General features: G+C 38.0%; 1 protein-coding gene across 1 annotated transcript; it reads right to left on the reverse strand.

The window, feature by feature from the left end:
- Window positions 1–30: 30 nt before the first annotated feature.
- On the reverse strand, window positions 31–22,957 carry LOC120459655 (uncharacterized). Its single transcript, XM_089132637.1, has 20 exons — window positions 22,834–22,957; window positions 22,450–22,746; window positions 22,037–22,354; window positions 20,845–21,159; window positions 20,456–20,767; window positions 14,383–14,688; window positions 14,038–14,313; window positions 11,307–11,492; window positions 8,992–9,048; window positions 8,608–8,904; window positions 8,177–8,509; window positions 6,987–7,301; window positions 6,598–6,909; window positions 6,163–6,477; window positions 5,792–6,094; window positions 4,519–4,818; window positions 4,174–4,449; window positions 3,469–3,570; window positions 2,635–2,678; window positions 31–1,458 (listed from the first exon to the last, which is right to left on the reverse strand). The coding sequence occupies exons 1-20, from the start codon at window positions 22,874–22,876 to the stop codon at window positions 1,171–1,173; spliced, it is 4,995 nt and encodes a 1,664-aa protein (XP_088988763.1). The 5' UTR covers window positions 22,877–22,957; the 3' UTR covers window positions 31–1,170.
- Between the last annotated feature and the right edge of the window lie 489 nt (window positions 22,958–23,446).

Genomic DNA, 23,446 nt, shown 5'->3' on the forward strand with positions numbered 1-23,446 from the left:
GTGAAGCTCACTGCAATAATCATTCGATCATTCAAAACAACATGTTTAATGCTTAAACAGAAGGTGGCGATCTCAAACAGAACAAGTGCAGTATAAAAACGAAATGATCAGAAGTCAAACACGGACTAGTTAAAGCTGATTCTGCATAGTTTCCCTGTAACTATGAATATAAAACACCTGATCATTTAGAGACCTGTATAACACACACACACACAGTTTATGTATAATACAGACATGATAAGAACAAGGAGCATGATTATTCATTCAGCACGCATTAATATCTCAGTCTTATAACTGATATGGCACCTTATTTCATAGTTATCTACACTGTAAAAAAATATTTTCAAGATTTGTTATCACAACATATTTTCTTTTGACAAATCAACGTTATAATAATTTATTTAGTTGCGATAATGTATTATTTTGAGTTTCTGATGATTAAATCAATCTCCTTCATTGTATTAGCTCACTTTTTCCAGTTCAATCAACTTAACATTTTAAGGCAACCCAGGTTACTTACTTTTTTAAGTTAAACCATCAATATTTTTTTACAGTGTAGTAATCACAACATTTTTTTTCTTTTGTCAAATCAACTTAAATAATTTATTTAGTTCAGATAACATATAATTTTGAGTTTCTGATGATTAAATCATTCTTCTTCATTGTATTAACTCACTTTTTCCACTTCAATGAACTTAAAAATTCAAGGCAACCAGGTTACTTACTTTTTTGAGTTGAAACATCAATATTTTTTTACAGTGTATGGTCAAAATGACTAACTATAGTAAATCGATAAACGTCCGACAGTAAACACAGTGCAGATCAAACGTTACATTCAAACAAATGCTACTTGAGTGATCCTCACAAATAACTTCCCGTGAGTAATCGCAAGCGTAGCTCATTAAGTTGAACATATTCATTACTGTGAACATATTCCACGAATCACAAACTCACACAATACTTCTTGTTTTGATTGTAAATTGGGCATGTGCTGTCTTTCTTTACAATAAATGGCTATTGATTTAACATGTGGTATGTGAATTGGCAATCATAGTTAAGTGTGAGTCTTAAGTGCCAACATCATTGTGGGAGTCACTGTACACATTAAATAATGTGTCTCTGTAATAATGACCATAAAGAGCGACACAGTCCAGTTATAATCTCACTGAACTAGTTGAGTCTGATGCCGGGACTGACCGTGGTGTAAATCTCCTCGTTATTGAACACGACTTTAGCGTCACTGACAGACTCTTTGTGCTTGTGGAAACGCACAGACGCGTACAGGATCCCATCAGAGGGGATTGTGGGTAACTCTAATGTGGAATATAGCGTGTGGTTTGGATCAGAAATGTCTGTGGAAAGTTTAGCGTTGGAATATAACACATCGTCCCCAGTTCCTGAGACTGAGCGCTGTCTGACGTCTCTGATATTCTCATAGACACACACAGCCTGAGGCGCCTGAAGACAAGAGATAAAAACTAGATTCAGTTCAGGAAAGAACACGCAGATTCACAGAGAGAGAGGGGTAACCTAAAGTCACTAATACAGTATAATGAAATTAACACTCACCACATCTATTTTCTAAACGCATGTTATTAATTCATTCATGCATATGATTCATGTTTTATATTTTGCATTGCATTCAGTTTCACCTCTCTGAGTGCCACGCCCACATCTCAACATCCAATCACACACAAAAAATGATATGTTGGCTTTAATTAACTTTGTTATGTCAACAGGCTGCACATAACTGGGTTAAGTTGAAGCAGTGTTAAAGTTAATGAGATAGTTAAGTGAATAATTGAGTGATGATTGAGCATTATTAAAGACACCTGATGATAACAAGCAGAATCTCTGAAGGAGAAAAACGTAATTTTAAGTCACCATTATGGAGATCAGTGTTTGATTTAGTGACCCTTAAATAATTAACTTTAGATGTTGTTTGGCTGCTGTATGTGAGCTATAACAGCCAGATGAACAAATATAAAAGGTGATCTGATGGTGTTGGTTGTGTTTTAACAATCATCATATCACAATCATTTGACCTGAATAACTGAACTCATATAGGCTTGAACCCTATTTCTGAGTGAAGTTTAACTTATGGATTAAAGCAGCACTGTTGTTGTAGATAATACTATTTTTAACCTTGAAAATCAACGAAATCCATATAATCAAATCAATTAAAAGAAAATTTCTTAAAAAATAGATTGTGGACATTAAGATCATCATACACAGACATCAAGAATCAGACTATGAATCTCCACAATGGTGACAATTATAAAGCATGTTGCATGCATTCTGGGTGCCACCAATCAAAACTCATTCATGTTAATTAAAGTCAAGATTTCATTTTTTTTTTGAGTGCAACAACGACAGCCGGAACCAAATCTCCACACCCCATTATCTTTATAAATCATTTTGCTTGGACTTTACTTTTTTTGTTTTAGGCTTAAAAAATATTATTTGCTTATAAGCATGTCCCAATTCTCCATTTATTTTCACCCCTGGACGTCTGAATGTGGGGTCACTGCTGGTCATTCACATGTTCTGTGTTTCATATAGTTCTAGTTCTGCTTCATGTGCAAAATAGAGTCAGGAAACTGTTCAATAAACAAGAAACTAAACACCCCTCACCTTTCCACTGCTCATCTCTGTCTCGTCCGTGGAAGAGTGCTGATCTGTGGAATAACAACAGTAAAACCTTTATTTCTAAAGCGCTATACAATACAGACTGTTTCACAACAGCTTCACAGTAATAGACAGGACAATAACAGTGTTCTTCAGTTATAAAAATTACAATTTCATCTGTTAAGCAGCTCTATAGTGTCACTATTCAGCTACATTTAGCTAAATTCTGATTTAATATCATCAGTTATGCAATAAACTCAATTCAATCACACAGCAGCTTAAAAGAGCATAGAAGTGTCATTATTCAGCTTCCAGGTCGGGTTTTGTTCTCATCCAGTGGAGTTACTGCACTTTAAAAAAATGCTGGGCTGTTTTAACCCAATTTTGGGTCAAATATGGACAAACCTAGCCATTGGGTTTCATTTTTAAATTAAAATTTTAACCCAATGTTTGAGTTGTCCATATTTGACCAAAAATTGGGTTAAAAAAATCCAGCATTTTTTAGAGCGTGAAAATTACTAAATATAAGAATATAAAATAAATAAATAAATAAATAATAAAATCAACTTAAGATAAAACAATACTCCAAGGGTGGCTTTAGGAAACAAAACATGAGTTGTTCTTGTCAATGTGGACACGGAGTCTTAAAATTAGCAGAATTGGACTAAAAAGTAATCTAGAAAGTTTCAGATCCCTTTTCCATCAAATCAGATGACAACAGGCTTAGACTGCTAATGAATTTGAGTTCACAATTGCAGGGAGAATGTAAAACAGTAGCAGGTCACAGAAGGCCTGCAGACCATTAAATCCTGTGTGTGTTTGTGTGTGTGAGATCCTCACCTTCTGTCTTGATGCATCTTAATTTGTATAATAACAAGACTGACGCTCCGAACAGCAGTAAAGACACACAAACGCAAGAGATGACGATTCTGTCAGAAAAATCTGGAGAACAAGTAGACGTAAAGCAGTTCAATCAATACATTTTTCATCAATACACACACATAATAAATAGTTTAGCTGTAGTTTTGGAATAATGTAACATCATTTGCATCTGTGAATTTCCTAAAATCTATTTGTGGCTGTTCAGTTCTCTCACTTCTGCTTTCAATCTGAGGAGATCACCCACCAACTTCTAGTTCAACCATTTTGTCTGAAAATCTACCACTATTTGTGAGGTCAAAGACCATCATTGATGTGAATAATTACCTTAAAATATACACAATGTAGTTCAGGTTGAGCCCCATTTAAAGCTTTGATGTTGATCATAATTTATGGCATAGAGCTGATTTTCTTTGAGACTGAGGTCACGACAAGACTCCTAATATAATAATGTTTGGAGGGTTTAAATGCAAAAATGTGAAGCTTACGATTTTATTTTGTAATTTTAATGTTACAGCACTTTTTATAAAATTTACCTTGCATTGAACCCAGAATTTAGCTTTTACCAAAACTTGTTGTTTATGGCATTAGTTTAAAAAAAAAAAACACAAATCAATTATAATTAGCAGCATAACAATCAACTTTGGAAATAAAGGTCATGCTTACTCTTCTTGACTTCTAGATTGACTTTAGTGATGATGTGAGCTCCACACCAGTATATCCCAGAATCCTCTTCTCTCAGATCAGTGATGTTTACAGTAAAGACTCCAGTAGAAGCTTCATCACTGAAAGAGAATCGATCATCTCTGATCTTCTCCAATGAATCTCCATCCTTCACACACACGGAGGGTTCGTGTGCTTTGCAGAAGCATTTCTGATGTCCATCATGATGTTTGCACTGGACTGACACGTCGTCTCCTTCATACTTAGTCAAGTTCAGCTCTGGAAATATAGAAGAACATCAATTCACAGCCATAGTTTCACATATCCAGACGTATAAACCTTCCTCACCCTCGTTCATGATGACGATCAGATGAGTGTAAAGATAATTCACGTCTCTCTCTAATGTCACTGCACACCAGTATTTCCCAGCATCCTCTGCTCTCAGTCCAGTGATGGTCCCAGTGAAGACACCAGCAGTGACGTCATCATTCAGAGTCAATCTGTCAGTCTCTTCTCTCACAGTCTCATTGAGAGTGTTTCTATCTCTAGTGGAGCACTTCCCCTTACAGAGAGACTTTGACTTACAGGTTGAATCATAAGGGCAGAAGATCTCAGCAGATTCTCCTTCACGTCTCACTACTGGAGCCACTGCAAACAAAGAACATATTAGCTGCAAATGCCATGAGCCCAAGGCGGAGCCTCTGTGATGAGCAGTTGAGGTAAGAAGGATGGTCCAAGGTGGATCCGAGTGGTCAACAGGTTAGTGACAGGCTCGTGGCCTGAAGTGCAGCCACACACCAAGGCGAAGCTGGAGACCAGAGGCGTCCAGCCCTGTGATTGCTCGGGGGATCTCGTACAGACCAGTTTGGGGAGCGTAAGAAAGTTCCCTTCACTTCTCCTGCAAGCCCTGCTGTCTGTTTTCCCAAAGTGGAAGCCTGCCCGGCCGCTTCTTGCATGGTAAATGAGGACTTGTTGCTAACTTATGATTTTGGCTATATAGAAAGGTATAAAATACCTGTTTCCTGGTCTATGCAACTGTAATCCCTACACCCGGGTCCTACTCGCGGGCCTCGAACCCGGGTCTCCGGCATGAGAGTCGGGCGCTCTAACAAGGAAGCTAAAGACTGCAGCCTCTAGCGTCTGTCGCTAGAGCGCCTATTGAGATCAGGGGAGTGAGGTTTACTCGCACAACAACTACTAGCGGGCCTCCATTACACTCACCCCCCTAAACCTTACTCTCATCCGGGTCACGGCACCAATGTAACCCCTCCACCCGGGTCCAACTCGACCCGCCCCGAGCGGGCCTCGAACCCGGGTCTCCGGCGTGAGAGTCAGGCACTCTAACAAGGAGGCTAAAAACTGCACTAAACTAAGCATTGAATACGATGAGTTAGGAGAGCTTCTGACTCATTCTACAGTCAGACTGTGAGATCACAGATAGTCGATTAGATGAGCGATATCTGCAAAGTCAAGCAGGTGTTACTGGGGCCAGCAGGGGGTGCAGTTCAGGGAGTATAATCTACTCCCAGTTGATGCCATACTAACCCAAATAAATTTGACAACATGGATTATAAAATTTAGATGAAGTAATAAAAGAAGTTTGAAATCATGTGTAACTCACTGAAGAGGTGGAGCTGAATCTTGGTGGTCAGGAAGATGAAAGTCAGATGTGTGTGTCTGGTTTCGGCTCCACACCAGTAAACTCCAGCATCTCTCACACTCACATTACTGATGCTCACTGTAAAAACTCTCTCTTCATTTCTCTCAGATGAAGGACTCATTTCTGTCACTGCAGATGTGCTGATGTTTTGACAGATGTGATCATCAATCTCTCTACAGAAATGAACTCTATGTTCCTCTGGGATCTGACAGGTGATGTTGACTTCTTCACCAAGATGAGCAGATTCAGACACAAACGTTACATCTGTAAACCAAAAGAAAGTGCATAAAATATGAACCAATGCAAGATAAAGTATATATCCGGTTCCTCACCGTCTCTGACGTCCAGCTGTAGTTCAGTGAAGCTCTCAGTATAGTGAGACTCATTCACTCCACATCTGTATGTTCCTGCATCTGCAGTTTTCAGCTCTCTAAAAAACACCATCAAGACTCCTGCTCTGGTGTCGTCATATAAAGAAACATCTCCATTCTCCACCCATTCATCCTGAACTCCTGGATTCTTCCTCTCTGAACATCCGTCTGATTCTCTACAGATGTATTTTGGCTTGGTTTTGTGTTGAGGATGTTCACACTTGATCATCATACGACCTCCTGAGTGGCCAGTCGCTCTAGACACGCCCACTTTAGCTGTCAATCAGATACTGTATTAAATTATAATACACCTTATTAACTCAACATCCATCTCACTCTAACTACAGAAATGTTTGATGGCTACAATTTTTGAATACTATATCTGAATTGACTCACTGAAGAGGTGGAGCTGAATCTTGGTGGTCAGGGAGATGAAAGTCAGATGTGTGTCTCTGGTTTCGGCTCCACACCAGTAAACTCCAGCATCTCTCACACTCACATTACTGATGCTCACTGTAAAAACTCTCTCTTCATTTCTCTCAGATGAAGGACTCATTTCTGTCACTGCAGATGTGCTGATGTTTTGACAGATGAGATCATCAATCTCTCTACAGAAATGAACTCTATGATCCTCTGGGATCTGACAGGTGATGTTGACTTCTTCACCAAGATGAGCAGATTCAGTCTTTGTCTTTGGATATTTTACATCTAAGCCAAGACAAATTACATGAAACATTGTAATAGATATTTTACGTATGCCAGATAAAGTATATCCGGTTCCTCACCGTCTCTGACGTCCAGCTGTAGTTCAGTGAAGCTCTCAGTATAGTGAGACTCATTCACTCCACATCTGTATGTTCCTGCATCTGCAGTTTTCAGCTCTCTAAAAAACACCATCAAGACTCCTGCTCTGGTGTCGTCATATAAAGAAACATCTCCATTCTCCACCCATTCATCCTGAACTCCTGGATTCTTCCTCTCTGAACATCCGTCTGATTCTCTACAGATGTATTTTGGCTTGGTTTTGTGTTGAGGATGTTCACACTGGATCATCATACGACCTCCTGAGTGGCCAGTCGCTCTAGACACGCCCACTTTAGCTTTCAATCACACATATCATTAAACCTCAAAGACAAATGTTGTGGTAACACTTTACAATACTGTTTCTTACTCCATTACTAATAATACATTATGGAAGAACTAATTGTTTATTAACACTTAAGTCATTGCTGTTAAATACTAAGGAAGATGCGTACTAATGGAATTTTATGATTGTGTTAAGTCACGACCAGATGAAAACACTAACTTATCTAAATTGACAGAGTTTCTTAAAGATATAAAATGCTGGATGATGTGTGATTTCCTGCTATTAAATTTAGATAACACGGCGGTATTACTTTTTTGGCCAAAAAAAAAAAACGAAACAAAACCTCTTACAATACAACTATACTTTAGAAGGATGTCCTGTTACTTTATCCACTACAGTAAAAGACCTGGGGGTTATACTAGACCGCAACTTGTCTTTCGAAAATCATATTTCATATGTTACAAGAACAGCCTTTTTCCACCTTGCAAACATTCCCAAGCTTATTTATTTTCTTATTTATTAGTTATTTTTCTTGAACCTTAATTAGTAGATAATGAATGGTAGTTTTAGGGAGGTATGACAGAATTAATTCATTTTTGATTAACTAACTGATACTTAACACAATCATAAAATGCCATTACATATTGATAAGTTACAGATCTACACATTACGCATTAGTAGTCAACAGCAGTGACTTAAGTGCTAATAAATAATTACCTGTTAGTTAATCCTTATTAGTTATGCAGTAAGAAACAGTATTCTAAATCATGTAATAGTTTGATATATTATACTGTATATTACATAAATACATTTTCACAATGTATATATTATGTTATATAATTATGATTTTGTTGTTGCTAGATTTGATTGAGAGTTTGTTATACTTACTACCAATATGCAGATGAACAGTATTAATAATGGAGTAACTGTACGAGTGACTGTAGACTGAAACTCCACATAAATAAACTCCTCCATCATCTGGAGTCACTGCAGTAATTCTCACAGTGAAGAGATTTTTATGTCTGTCATCAGAAACATTGAATCTTTTGTTTTTCTTCCATGTGCTGTAAATCCTCTCAATAGAGTCTTCTCCTTCTTTGAATATGATCTTGGGTTTATTAATATGATTCTGTGAATATTCACAGCTGAAGGATGCAGTTTCTCCAATATTCACCATCACTACTACTACTATCACTCTCTTTGATATTTTACAACATGAATCTGTAACACACATAATACATCTATTTTATGAATATAACTTTTAATAAAATTTGAAACGTTTTTTTTTTTCTACACAAAGACTTCTAAAAATGACTGACCTTCTTCCACAATCAAAATCATATACACACGCCGGTTGGGAAGGACATCAATTGCGTATCTTCCAGCGTCATGTCGGTTCAGTTCTCTAATGTAGATCATGAGTTTCCCCTCATTGTTTTTAAACAGTGTGAATCGTCCTTCATTAATCCATTTATCATGTTTTGTATCATGTATAATTGGTCTCCACTCAGGTAATTTGGCCATATATTTAGCGGAGTTACTGTACCAAATCTCCTTTGAATCAACCAGAAGACTTCCTCCAGAATATCCAGTGACGGTAAAGCATCTCACTGCACCTGTCAATCAGATTGATACTGTGATCAGAAACCTCATGAACAGAAAACAGCATCATTACTGCAGTGATGAAAGAGAAAAGCTCTGACCTGAGATCAGGGAGAAAGTGAAGAAGACGAGGAGGATCTTCATTGTGAGTTGAGTTCAGTCTTCTTTATGCTGAATGTCCTCTGTGTGAATCTCTCTGTCTCTACATCTGTCTGCTTTAGTTCCTTCCTCTTTATCAGTAATGATCAGCTTTACTGGCTCCTCCCACCATCAGCACTGACTATTGAATATTACATTAATCACACTGAAAGAGCGCCACCTAGTGGATATGAGGAGCATGTAAGACAGTTCTGTACTGGACGATGCACCGGTAAAACAGATTTGAGGATCAAGAATATCAGTCAAGTCATTTCTCCATCCCTTTTATTCCACCAGTTGAAACTACAGAAGCATTGATTGGGAAACTGGGGAACCGGAACAATCCTTCAGAATCTATTATAACTGCTCAGCGCATCAACCATAGCAAACAGCAGTAATATGTTTTTTTTTAGCACTTGTTTATTTCAATAATGTTCAACCAGGACTATCCAACGTCTATTTATGGACATGATCCTTCAACATTAGTTGTGCAAAATACCTTTGGATGCATCCATCTCAATTAACTGACCTGTTTTACTGGAACACAGTCGATTTGGGTGTGATGTCATTCCCAGCTACAAGCGTGTTCGACTTCGGCTGGATGAAGTGAGAGTTGGCGAGTGCAGTCGGGAGGAGACATGAAGTCGGACACTTTCTGCTTCCCGTAGTAACGCTCATGTGTTATACTTTCTCATAAATGTACTGGATGGATTACATGCAATATTTGTCAAATACCCAAAAGTTTTTATGAATCAACAAACACTTTTTATTCAAATCTTAATGTACCGCTTAATACAACACCTGTATGAACAAGAATAAAGTCCAGTTACAGTTTTGTTTTCAGACAGTTTAATGTAACTTTCAAAAAAGTCCAGTTCAAACATTACTCGTAAACATAAGCTGTCACAGTTGCTAGGCAACAAGATCAGTCCTCAGTAAACTAGACCATCCCATTTTAACAACACTCAGTCCGACTCCCTCGAAGGATTCAGCCATTGAATTGAATTGAAATAATTCTCATTGTACTTTGAGGGAGTACATCACAGTAACATGGAAACAGTGCCGTCTGAAGTCGTCGAACTTTCAAACTGTCATGCACTTCTTCAAGTCAGACGCTGATCAGTCAGACTTGGAAAAAAACGATTTAATTTAAACTAAAAGAAACAAGAAAATGAAACTGGCTAAATGCATTCTTGTTTCAGTACATCTTCACTTCAGTTGACATGTAACTGGACAGTGGACAGTTCTGTCCAGAAAGAAATTAATGAAATACACTTTCCGTGATTCGAAGGCTTAAAATAAATAAAACCGCTTTAGATGATTAACAGGAAACAATTGCAATATTGCATTTTTTTTAATATACATGGGATATGATTCTATAGTTAAAGTTTAAGCAAATACACAATAACAAAAAAAGCTGATAAATGAACTGAGTATCATGAGTAAACTCATACGAAAAAACAACAAACACAGTTAAACGTGTAAATTATATGAACTCTATATTATATAAACCTACACAATCAGATCACCTTTTCTATTTGTTCATCTGGCTGTTAGAAGTCACATACAGCAGCCAAACTAAATCTAAAATAAATGATTTAGTTAAGAGCCCAACTAAATCAAATACTGATCTCCACAATGGTGACTTAAAATTCCGGTTTTCTCCTTCAGTGATTCTGCTTGTTAACATCAGATGTCTTCAATAATGCTCAATCATCACTCAATTATTCACTTAATTATCTCATTAACTTTAACACAGCTTCAGTGTTCATTATATAATTCACACTTCTCAGTGTTCATTTAGCACTGGGGAGTTTGCTGTGTACTAAAGTAGCCTTTCTCACAATATATTTATAACTGAAATCCTGCACGTACAAATCTGAAGCTCAGGATATTCAGAGAGAGGAGAACAATAACAGCTCTGCATTCTCAGGTTACATGTTTCTCATCATGGCTTTGGTCAAACTGCTACTAAAAAAGTCTTAATTAAGTATGCGTGTGAAAAGCTGCTGTGTCTCTGCTTCTCGAGAGGAAAGTTTACAGTTTATTCTAAAGTGTCGCTCAGGGGTTTTATTTCCTGTCCATTGACCTCAGATAAACTGAGCTGACAAACTATTTTAAACAAGTGAAAGAGGCTACATGATCAACGCTGGAAATTTTAAAGTGTCTCACGGTTCAAGACAGCAGGACGTCTCTACATTAATGATAACAATGGTGAGTTAGTTGAGTCTTGTGCGGTACATGACCGTGGTGTAATCAGAGTAAAGTTCGTTCTTACTGACAGTGACTGAAGCTTCACTGAGAGACTCTACAACCTTCTGGAAACTGACAGACGTATACCAATCTGAAGAGTGTGTGTGAGCGTAACCTCGTCTCCTGTGTCTTAATTTACACACAGTCAGAGTGAATCCACCAATCAGCAGCAGACTCGCACACACACAAATACTGATGATCATGGAGACATCTGATGAAAATAAAACACAAACAGAGATAAATCAAGAGCTACACATGAATTGAATTGAATAACATCTACACAAATATTCAAACCGACGGTCCAATTTACATTGTTAACATGAATCTACATCTGTAAACATAAAGCTGCTCTGTTTCTGGTTTTGTGGCCGTTTGATTATTTACTTTGTTTTATCTGTTTTATATTGAGAATTGACCATGAAATCCAACTCAGTGTGCTTTTATATCCAACACGAATATCTGTCCCAGATAGCAAACTGACATTGACTCAACGTGGAAACATGACATCGAAACAACGTTGATCTGACATCGTTTTGCTCATCGAATTAACGTTGAACCAACGTCAGACGCGCCATTCTTCAAAACTAACGGAAAATCAACTTGAAATCAACGCTGTTTCAACGTTATGAAAGCAAACCAATTTTCGATTTTCATTTAGCTTTGAAGAATGGCGCTGGTTCAACGTTAATTCGATGAGCAAATCAATGCCAGATCAACGTTGTTTCGATGTCACGAGAGACGTCGTTTCCACGTTGATTCAATGTCAGTTTGCTGTCTGGGGTTTTTACACTTACAGGTTAAAAATAAAGAGTATAGAGAGCAATAGTGAGCCAAGCGAAGGGGAACTAGATCGGGGAATAGGCAAAGGGACTCCACCTCGTTTGAGGCACTTGAGTCTCGAATTAGCATCTAGAGAGCAGGACGGCACATGGCACGCGGCTCAAGCCTTTACAAGAAAGGGGAGACGAACAACGTGCCGACGTGGTAAAGCTCTTATGAGAGAACATAAATCACCCATGAACGCAGTCTTGTCATGCTTAAGCCCAGGCATGTGAAACATTGTGGTTTCAAATACAAAGATGCGAAGCTCCTGCTGCTCATTATATGTTTGCAATTATCGCACGCCAATGTGTGTGTTGGCTCGTCTAGTTTACACTCGAAGTGAATTGGTCTCTCAAGCGAGATCCCCCATTCATCAGTCATGGCGTACGCAGTAGTGACTGACAAAGGGGAACTGAAGTGAAACCAAAACTGAACGTCACAGACTTCAAACCTTCAGCTCATTTCTGTGGTTTTGATCTGGAATAAACAGTCTGTTCATCAGACACACTAAACACCCTCAGTCTCTTTAGACCAGGTGCCCAGTCCTGCTTCTGTCCTGTTTAGCTTGTCCAAGGGGGTTTCACGCTGGGATAACCTGTACGGCGCAAGATAAAAATACTCGGTTCAATATACTGTGATTTTTTTTATTAATTTGGTGCTATTAAATGCAGCGGAGTGAAGGACACTTTCGTCTGCTTTGTGTGTGTCACATTAAGGCGATTTTCTGCTGCTTGCAAACGGACTCTTGAGGAGAAAGCGGACTGCGAGCCAATGATTTCCTCATAACTGAAACGGTGATCTCTGTAAACCCACGAATCATGCTAATGCACTGAGATCGCGCTTCAGAAGTCTCTATGGTTCTTACATGATCTCTGATCAGTTTTACACGTTTTAATTAGACATTTGCAGTGTGTTTGTAAAAGGTGTTTATATGCATGTTTAGCATGGGTTTTGTTTGCATTTACACTGTTTTAACAAGCAGGAGTTGGAAACCGTGAATCCTTTTGTGAAGCAATTGGTTCAATTGATTCAAAGCTTTGAAAAAATAATTACGTTCCAAACTAAAGCCTAGTTTTAAAACGTCGGGCTGAACTGTGTGGTTCACACTATATGACTTGCTCTCTGTTCACACCACACAACACAACGTGATCGATCCACGACATGAGGTAACGCACTACACAAACTGACAACAAATCTGTTACGATTCTATCTTGTAAACAAATCACGTTCTGTCACGAAAAATCACACGATAAAACAAACCGGAAATGACGCGAAACAGCACGCCCACCAATACCCAGCGAAGAAGACGAAGAACTCAACACGAGAATATGGACGTCAGACGGAAACTAGTGCTGCGTGTTTGCACGATGATTTGCTCAAACGGGAAAAAATAAGATTTACCGGTGACCTCAACCCATGCCTTGCTCTGATTGGCTGTCATTACAAAACACTGGCGTCCGCAAGTGTCTTTGATGCGTTGTTGGCTCTTTCATGCTAACAGATTGGCGAGCGTTCACCGCCCGCTAATCCCCCGCGATTTGCACACGATAACACTGCCGCGAGCAAATCTGGCTTAAATCGTGTAGTGTGAACTAGGCTTAAAATGCACTATTGTAATAATCCTGGAGATCTTGATTGGCTGGTTCAGGTGTGTTCAATTAGGATTCAAGCTAAACTCTGCAGGACAGCCAATCACAAATAACATATAGTCAAAATCTGCCACAAAGACAGACTGTAGAAACTTTTGCACCAGATATGACTGTTTTTCTCACTTACCTATAACATTCAGATGAACAGTATTAATAATGTAGTAACCGTACGAGAGTCTGTAGATCCAAACTCCACATAAATAAACTCCTCCATCATCTGGAGTCACTGCAGTAATTCTATTATAGTAATAGAACAAACAATAGTAATTCAACAAAATTAATTACCCTGTTTTACAGTGAGATTGACTTTAGTGATGATGTGAGCTCCACACCAGTATATCCCAGAATCCTCTTCTCTCAGATCAGTGATGTTTACAGTAAAGACTCCAGTAGAAGCTTCATTACTGAAAGAGAATCGATCATCTCTGATCTTCTCCAATGAATCTCCATCCTTCACACACACGGAGGGTTCGTGTGCTTTGCAGAAGCATTTCTGATGTCCATCATGATGTTTGCACTGGACTGACACGTCGTCTCCTTCATACTTAGTCAAGTTCAGCTCTGGAAATATAGAAGAACATCAATTCACAGCCATAGTTTCACATATCCAGACGTATAAACCTTCCTCACCCTCGTTCATGATGACGATCAGATGAGTGTAAAGATAATTCACGTCTCTCTCTAATGTCACTGCACACCAGTATTTCCCAGCATCCTCTGCTCTCAGTCCAGTGATGGTCCCAGTGAAGACACCAGCAGTGACGTCATCATTCAGAGTCAATCTGTCAGTCTCTTCTCTCACAGTCTCATTGAGAGTGTTTCTATCTCTAGTGGAGCACTTCCCCTTACAGAGAGACTTTGACTTTGACTTATAGGTTGAATCATAAGGGCAGAAGATCTCAGCAGATTCTCCTTCACGTCTCACTACTGGAGCCACTGCAAACAAAGAACAGCTACATTTTACAATCATGATACAATATTTCTGTATTTGGTATGTAAAGTAAACAATAATACTTCAACTGCTCAGGTTCATGTCTGATAAATTATACAACACACACAGATTTTATGTAAGAAACAAACTTTTATGTAAGATTTGATTGAAAGGTTGTTTTACTTACTACCAATATGCAGATGAACAGTATTAATAATGGAGTAACTGTACGAGTGACTGTTGATCCAAACTCCACATAAATAAACTCCTCCATCATCTGGAGTCACTGCAGTAATTCTCACAGTGAAGAGATTTTTATGTCTGTCATCAGAAACACTGAATCTTTCGGTCTTCTTCGAGGTGCTGTAAATCGTCTCAATAGAGTCTTCTCCTTCTTTGAATATGATCTTGGGTTCATTAATATGATTCTGTGAATATTCACAGCTGAAGGATGCAGTTTCTCCAATATTCACCATCACTCTCTTTGATATTTTACAACACGAATCTGTATACGCATAGTAAATATATTTTATGAATATATCTTTGAATAAAATTTGAAATGTTTTTTTTTCTACACAAAGACTTCTAAAAATGACTCACCTTCTTCCACATTCAAAATCATATACACACGCCGGTCGGAAAGGACATCAATTGCGTATCTTCCAGCATCATGTTGGTTCAGTTCTCTGATGTAGATCATGAGTTTCCCCTCATTGTTTTTAAACAGTGTGAATCGCCCTTCATTAATCCATTTATCATGTTTTGTATCATTTATAATTGTTCTCCACTCAGGTAATTTGGCCATATATTTAGCGGAGTTACTGTACCAAATCTCCTGTGAATCAACCAGAAGACTTCCTCCAGAATATCCAGTGACGGTAAAGCATCTCACTGCACCTGTCAATCAGATTGATACTGTGATCAGAAACCTCATGAACAGAAAACAGCATCATTACTGCAGTGATGAAAGAGAAAAGCTCTGACCTGAGATCAGGGAGAAAGTGAAGAAGACGAGGAGGATCTTCATTGTGAGTTGAGTTCAGTCTTCTTTATGCTGAATGTCCTCTGTGTGAATCTCTCTGTCTCTACATCTGTCTGCTTTAGTTCCTTCCTCTTTATCAGTAATGATCAGCTTTACTGGCTCCTCCCACCATCAGCACTGACTATTGAATATTACAGTAATCACACTGAAAGAGCGCCACCTAGTGGAGGTTACGGTGTCTGACTCTGAGAGCTCACACAGCAGGGGTCTGCAAGTAAGTTTGGCATCGGGCCAGAACATGCAACTCGAATTGCTTGTGACAGACTGTTACAGTGTCTTTTGTAACTGGTAGTGAGCGGTTACTCTGTTAAATCCTGTAGTAGGACAGTCATTAACAAAAAGCCACTGGATAAATTACACTGGATAAATGAATAAAGCAGTAGGTGACATTCAACCTGGCAAGTATCTTCATTCACAGACTACAAACACAGACCCTTGCTAAAACACATATGTGGGAGATGCGGAATGGATATATATATAACTAACATATAATTGAAATATAACAGTGGACTTTTATTGGAGTAAGCTCGTTAATGGCATGTTTGAGTCATGCTCTTAACGAACTACGTTTTATTTCCTCTTTCCATACTGTTAATAATAAATGTGTATCATTTTAATTTGTTTATCATACAATGGAGGCTAACTTTTTGTAATAACTATTTGACGTAGCCTACTTTTACACTCATAATTATTCCTTGGCATTCTCTGAATTTTTCTGTGTGTGTCTGTGCTGAGTGATGTTAACATTTAAGCTAGCTGGTGAGCGATAATGGCTCTATAAAAGAGTCTAAAGAGGAAAGTTGACAGCGAATATAGAGAAAGAAGAATGGAGAGACAAATGCATTCATCTAACCTAGAATAAGCATGATGCAACCCCAGCTGTTCTGCATCCGTGATCAAGAATTTTTTGCTTAGTGATTATCTTGTCAATCTTTTTGATAAAAAAGGAAGCTGCATTTGCTTATTGTTCACGTGTTGGTGCGGAGGCCAGTTTTGGCCTGTGGGGCCGCCTGTTGCCGAGCACTGTCATATAGGTATCTACTTCTCTATATAAGGACAAATGACACTGAAGATTATTCATAAGCATTATTAAAATCTTCCTCCAGAGGGCGACAGTATAATTTTCATGTAAGTTCACTCCCTAGAGCCTGAATAAAAAATAAAAAAAATGCATCTACTTTGGTTTCTTAACATTTTTATCACTTGTAAATAACATTAACAGCCTTTTTATGAGCAAAAAGCCCAGTTTGTTTGGATACTTTATGCATAAAGACTTTAATAATATCAACGTTTGATGTGGATTTAGCACCTCGGACAGCAGCTGTCTGTCAGAGAAACATCAATGTCACTGATGACAGGTGAACTCTGTCTTTTTGAACATACAGGAGGGGAGTAATTCTGTGCCATTTACATTATTTCAAAACACAAAGAATATTATGTTCTGTGTCAATTACCAAACAACACGACTACAGAAAACTAATTTTAATGAAACCAAAAAAATGTTTATAATGTCAATAGAACATTAACTTACATCTGCCACTGGATGGAGCCAGAGGGTCATCCAGTGGCAGCCACCCGTCAATAGAGTGCCGAAGTTACGACGTCACTCTGTAGGCCAAAACGCGGAAGTGAGTTAGCATTTTAGCACTACGGTTCCCTCGCTCTAAAGCCTATGGGATTTTTGAATGGGTTTTTGCTAAATGGCCTGAAATAAGGTCTGTGGTGAACAAAACCTCGAAATATTTTCACGTTTTGATCTATGACATAGAACACACAGTTATAACCTGCTTGTGTTTTTTAAACTTTATTGTGTCTGTGTTTTTTTAATCTTTATATAGGCTTCAAAATGTATAAATTTTGGATTAACTTAACAAAATGTGTAAGGGTCACAACCCTTTGTTAAACACAGATCTTATTTTTTTTTGCGATTTTCCAAAAGTCTATGGGGAAAATGCATTGCTTTTCGACCGAGGGAACCCATGCGCTGCTAGCTTCCGAGTCTTCCTACAAAGTGATATCATCACTTCGGCACTCTATATGGAATGTTAAATAAAATAACCATGAAAACAATGCGAATGTTAAGAGGCTTAGCTTATTCATGGGCTAATTTAGCAAACATTTGCATCAATGGTTTTGAAAAGCCATGCGTACTGAATATGGTACGTGAATGTAGTAATGAGTTTGAAATCCCTGACGTGCTCTGTATGTGCATGTATGTATCAGATGTATGTTGGCCACTGATTTCAAAACAAAAAGACAATGATGAGTACGAGTACGACAGCAACAAAATTATTGAAATGTTTGTCAATTACATCCTAGATTGACTAATTTGTCCAATGCATTACACCGGCACAAATATACCATTGTCGCCAATTAAGCAAAACTAAACGCAATGGGCCACCGATGTGTGAGTTTTATAGGCTGTTCAAACAAAAAACAAAAAATAAATAAATAATGATTTTTAAGAATGAGATGTATCGGCCCACCAGGCAAATGCCCGGTATGCCCTCCAGCCCTGATTTAATGGCATGACAATCTTTTACATTTCAAATATAGTGTACAAATAAGGAATAATAGAAAAAAAATGTTTTATTTTTCAGTGAATTAAGATTGTACAGTAAAGGTTTAACCAGTTGTAACATCAGAAACAAATCAACTAAAAACAGAAAAAAATGACCTAAAACCAACATCAGCAAAAGTGTTGTTCAGCAAGTTCAATGAACTTATTAAACATTATCTTTCTCATGTTCTTTCTGAAACTACTAAAGCAGGTCGTAGTAAATAATCAATATTCGGAAAGACTATTTGTCAGGACTCTAGTTTGATCTTCAGCCTTTCTGCTGTGTTTCCATCCATCCTAATCAGTGCTCTCACTCTCATTACTCACACCTGTTTTTACACTCCTTGAGTGCTATTTTGACCCTCTGTAACTTCAGAATCACTGAAGGAAAGAAGAGAATAGAAAAAGAGACGAGCAGAAACACAAGAACTACAACTGACTTTAGACAAAAAAACATTAAATCTGAAGATCTCAGCAATAACATTGATTGGTGTGGGAATGTGTACTGATCTGTGATCTGTTATAAGTCAGTTAGTTGAGTCTCATCTGGCGACTGACTGTGGCGTAATCAGAGTGAATCTCGTTCTTACTGACAGTGACTAAAGCTTCACTGATCGACTCTTCATGCTTCTTGAAACTGACAGATGCATAAAGGAGCCCATCAGAGGGGATTGTGGGTAGTTCATCATGACTGTTAATCTGAGCTGATCCAGGATCCAAGAGAGAATCACGTCTGCTGTCTGAACATGATGACTGAACATGAAAAATAGAGAGGAAAAGTACATTAAAAGGAAAATATATATATACAAACACACACACTGCGACTCACCAATGTATTTTTCTCCCTCTTTCTCTTTTCTGATGTCGAGGTTCTTCCTAATTACCAAAAACAAAATGAATCAATTAGTGAAACACAGACAAACTAGATCAACTGGAGACGAACAGCAGAGCAGCATCTGAGACAGAAACTCATCGAAGCAGAACAGAGACTCATTTAGTATTTGTTTCAACAGATAATATATGATCAAACCTCGTATCATGTGTATTAATTTACACACAGTCAGAGTGAATCCACCAATCAGCAGCAGCAGACTCACACACACACAAATACTGATGATCATGGAGACATCTGAAAGTAAAACACACAAACACATCCCCAATTTTCAGCCCAAACATGAAGGCTGAGTAAAAGCACACCTAACACATCTGACTCTGTGTTAAAGGAGCTGATTACTCTCCAGTCACATGAGTGTATTTCAGGCTCTCGTCTGCAGATCTTCTCGCTCTACTTCATCTGTTTCTGTCTCTGTCGAGCCTCATGTGGTCTCACTGTGGGTTTCTGAAGACTGTAATTCTTCACAGTCAAATTAAACTGAGACTCTGAACCTTCAGCTTATTTTTGTGGTTTTCATATGGTATTTAAAAAACCCGTTTATCGCAAGCATAGTGACAAAAAATAACAACATACTGCAAACACAGACACAGGATACTTTCTCAGAGGTTCTTTAAGGGGGTTTTCACACTGGAAGTTTAGATCGGAACGGGGTGCGGTTCACATGAAAAATCGCATGGGACCCAAGTGCGCACTGGGATACCAAACCCGAGACTACTCGGAGGAGGTTGCTACCGAACCGCGCCGTGGTTCGCGTGAATGTGAAAGCAACACAGACTTAGTTGTTAATACATCACTTGTTCTGACTGCTAGTTGCACAGTATGTTCTTGATTTACTTAAATGAATCAGTTCATAAGAGTCATTTTTTCATGAATCGGACAACACTGTGTGCATATTTTTTATTCATTGAAAAAACAAATGATGTAGTGGAAATGTTTGGGTTTTTTTTTTTGCCCCTCCCCTCACATCTCACCCATACCTGATTGTTAAAGTGTTGATATGAGACAAGATACAAATACTATAAACTGGCCTACCTTTGTTGATGCTTAAATGCACTTTAGTGAAGATCTGAGATCCTCCATCACGTCTCACTACTGGAGCCACAGCAAACAAACAAACACAAAAACATATCTAAATATTTAAAGGAATAGTTTAATTACTCATATTCTCAGCTAGACAGTTGATGGACCCCATTTTAATTAAGTGAACTTTCATTTAACACACATGATTCTGAATATACTGTATTTACAGTCATGAAATCATCTGAATTGACTCACTGAAGAGGTGGAGCTGAATCTTGGTGGTCAGGGAGATGAAAGTCAGATGTGTGTCTCTGGTTTCGGCTCCACACCAGTAAACTCCAGCATCTCTCACACTCAAATTACTGATGCTCACTGTAAAAACTCTCTCTTCATTTCTCTCAGATGAAGGACTCATTTCTGTCACTGCAGATGTGCTGATGTTTTGACACATGAGATCATCAATCTCTCTACAGAAATGAACTCTATGTTCCTCTGGGATCTGACAGGTGATGTTGACTTCTTCACCAAGATGAGCAGATTCAGTCTTTGTCTTTGGATATTTAACATCTAAGCCAAGAGAAATTACATGAAACATTGTAACAGATATTTTACGTATGCCAGATAAAGTATATCCGGTTCCTCACCGTCTCTGACGTCCAGCTGTAGTTCAGTGAAGCTCTCAGTATAGTGAGACACTTTCACTCCACATCTGTATGTTCCTGCATCTGCAGTTTTCAGCTCTCTAAAAAACACCATCAAGACTCCTGCTCTGGTGTCGTCATATAAAGAAACATCTCCATTCTCCACCCATTCATCCTGAACTCCTGGATTCTTCCTCTCTGAACATCCGTCTGATTCTCTACAGATGTATTTTGGCTTGGTTTTGTGTTGAGGATGTTCACACTTGATCATCATACGACCTCCTGAGTGGCCAGTCGCTCTAGACACGCCCACTTTAGCTGTCAATCACACATATCATTAACCCTCAAAGACAAATGTTGTGGTAACACTTTACAATACTGTTTCTTACTCCATTACTAATAATACATTATGGAAGAACTAATTGTTTATTAACACTTAAGTCATTGCTGTTAAATACTAAGGAAGATGCGTACTAATGGAATTTTATGATTGTGTTAAGTCACGACCAGATGAAAACACTAACTTATCTAAATTGACAGAGTTTCTTAAAGATATAAAATGCTGGATGATGTGTAATTTCCTGCTATTAAATTTAGATAACACGGCGGTATTACTTTTTTGGCCAAAAAAAAAACGAAACAAAACCTCTTACAATACAACTATACTTTAGAAGGATGTCCTGTTACTTTATCCACTACAGTAAAAGACCTGGGGGTTATACTAGACCGCAACTTGTCTTTCGAAAATCATATTTCATATGTTACAAGAACAGCCTTTTTCCACCTTAGAAACATTGCCAAGCTTATTTATTTTCTTACGTATTTATTAGTTATTTTTCTTGAACCTTGATTAGTAGATAATGAATGGTAGTTTTAGGGAGGTATGAGAGAATTCATTCATTTTTGATTAACTAACTGATACTTAACACAATCATAAAATGCCATTACATATTGATAAGTTACAGATCTACACATTACGCATTAGTAGTCAACAGCAGTGACTTAAGTGCTAATAAATAATTACCTGTTAGTTAATCCTTATTAGTTATGCAGTAAGAAACAGTATTCTAAATCATGTAATAGTTTGATATATTATACTATATATTACATAAATATATTTTCACAATGTATATATTATGTTATATAATTATAATTTTGTTGTTGCTAGATTTGATTGAGAGTTTGTTATACTTACTACCAATATGCAGATGAACAGTATTAATAATGTAGTAACTGTACGAGTGACTGTAGACTGAAACTCCACATAAATAAACTCCTCCATCATCTGGAGTCACTGCAGTAATTCTCACAGTGAAGAGATTTTTATGTCTGTCGTCAGAAATACTGAATCTTTCGGTCTTCTTCCATGTGCTGTAAATCATCTCAATAGAGTCTTCTCCTTCTTTGAATATGATCTTGGGATCATTAATATGATTCTGTGAATATTCACAGCTGAAGGATGCAGTTTCTCCAATATTCACCATCACTCTCTTTGACCCTTTACAACAGGAATCTGTAACACACATAATACATCTATTTTATGAATATAACTTTTAATAAACTTTGAAATATTTTTTTTCTACACAAAGACTTCTAAAAATGACTGACCTTCTTCCACATTCAAAATCATATACACACGCCGGTCGGGAAGGACATCAATTGCGTATCTTCCAGCGTCATGTTGGTTCAGTTCTCTGATGTAGATCATGAGTTTCCCCTCATTGTTTTTAAACAGTGTGAATCGCCCTTCATTAATCCATTTATCATGTTTTGTATCATGTATAATTGGTCTCCACTCAGGTAATTTGGCCATATATTTAGCGGAGTAACTGAACCAAAGTTTCCCAGAATCAACCAGAAGACTTCCTCCAGAATATCCAGTGACGGTAAAGCATCTCACTGCACCTGTCAATCAGATTGATACTGTGATCAGAAACCTCATGAACAGAAAACAGCATCATTACTGCAGTGATGAAAGAGAAAAGCTCTGACCTGAGATCAGGGAGAAAGTGAAGAAGACGAGGAGGATCTTCATTGTGAGTTGAGTTCAGTCTTCTTTATGCTGAATGTCCTCTGTGTGAATCTCTCTGTCTCTACATCTGTCTGCTTTAGTTCCTTCCTCTTTATCAGTAATGATCAGCTTTACTGGCTCCTCCCACCATCAGCACTGACTATTAAATATTACATTAATCACACTGAAAGAGCGCCACCTAGTGGAGGTTGCAGTGTCTGACACTGAGAGCTTGTAACTCTGAATTAATGTGCATTTATTTAATCTTCCACTAGAGGACGACCGTATAATCTACATCTAATGTGTCTTTAGGGAGCCTCAGGAAACCTGATTTACAAGCTTTAATATTAAAATAATTTAAAATAAAAGGTTTTATCAAAACATAATGAAAATGATAATTCATGCATCAAGAAATGTTGAGTTTTGAAGGCTGAGCCACTCTCTAAACATCTTGAGCAGTTTGTTGTTGTGTGGGGCAGTGGTTGCGTAATGGTTACCCAGCAAACAAATTTAGGTTCTGGGAACGTTAGTTTTTGGTTCCCAGAACGTTCCTAGAACTTTCCCTTAAGGTTAAGGGAACGTTCCCGGAACATT

The sequence above is a fragment of the Pimephales promelas genome, chromosome 6 (assembly GCF_988280905.1).
Source record: "Pimephales promelas chromosome 6, fPimPro1.hap1.1, whole genome shotgun sequence".
In the NCBI taxonomy this organism is placed as follows: domain Eukaryota; kingdom Metazoa; phylum Chordata; class Actinopteri; order Cypriniformes; family Leuciscidae; genus Pimephales; species Pimephales promelas.

Bases quoted from the DNA above. Each gene is read 5' to 3' on its own strand.
- LOC120459655 (XM_089132637.1), bottom strand. From the start codon at position 22,876: ATGAAGATCCTCCTCGTCTTCTTCACTTTCTCCCTGATCTCAG. The intron at 7,302-8,176 runs GTAAGTATAACA...TGTGATTGAAAG, and splicing joins TGTTCATCTGCATATTGGTA to CTAAAGTGGGCGTGTCTAGA. The intron at 6,910-6,986 runs GTGAGGAACCGG...GTCTTGGCTTAG, and splicing joins ACAGCTGGACGTCAGAGACG to ATGTAAAATATCCAAAGACA.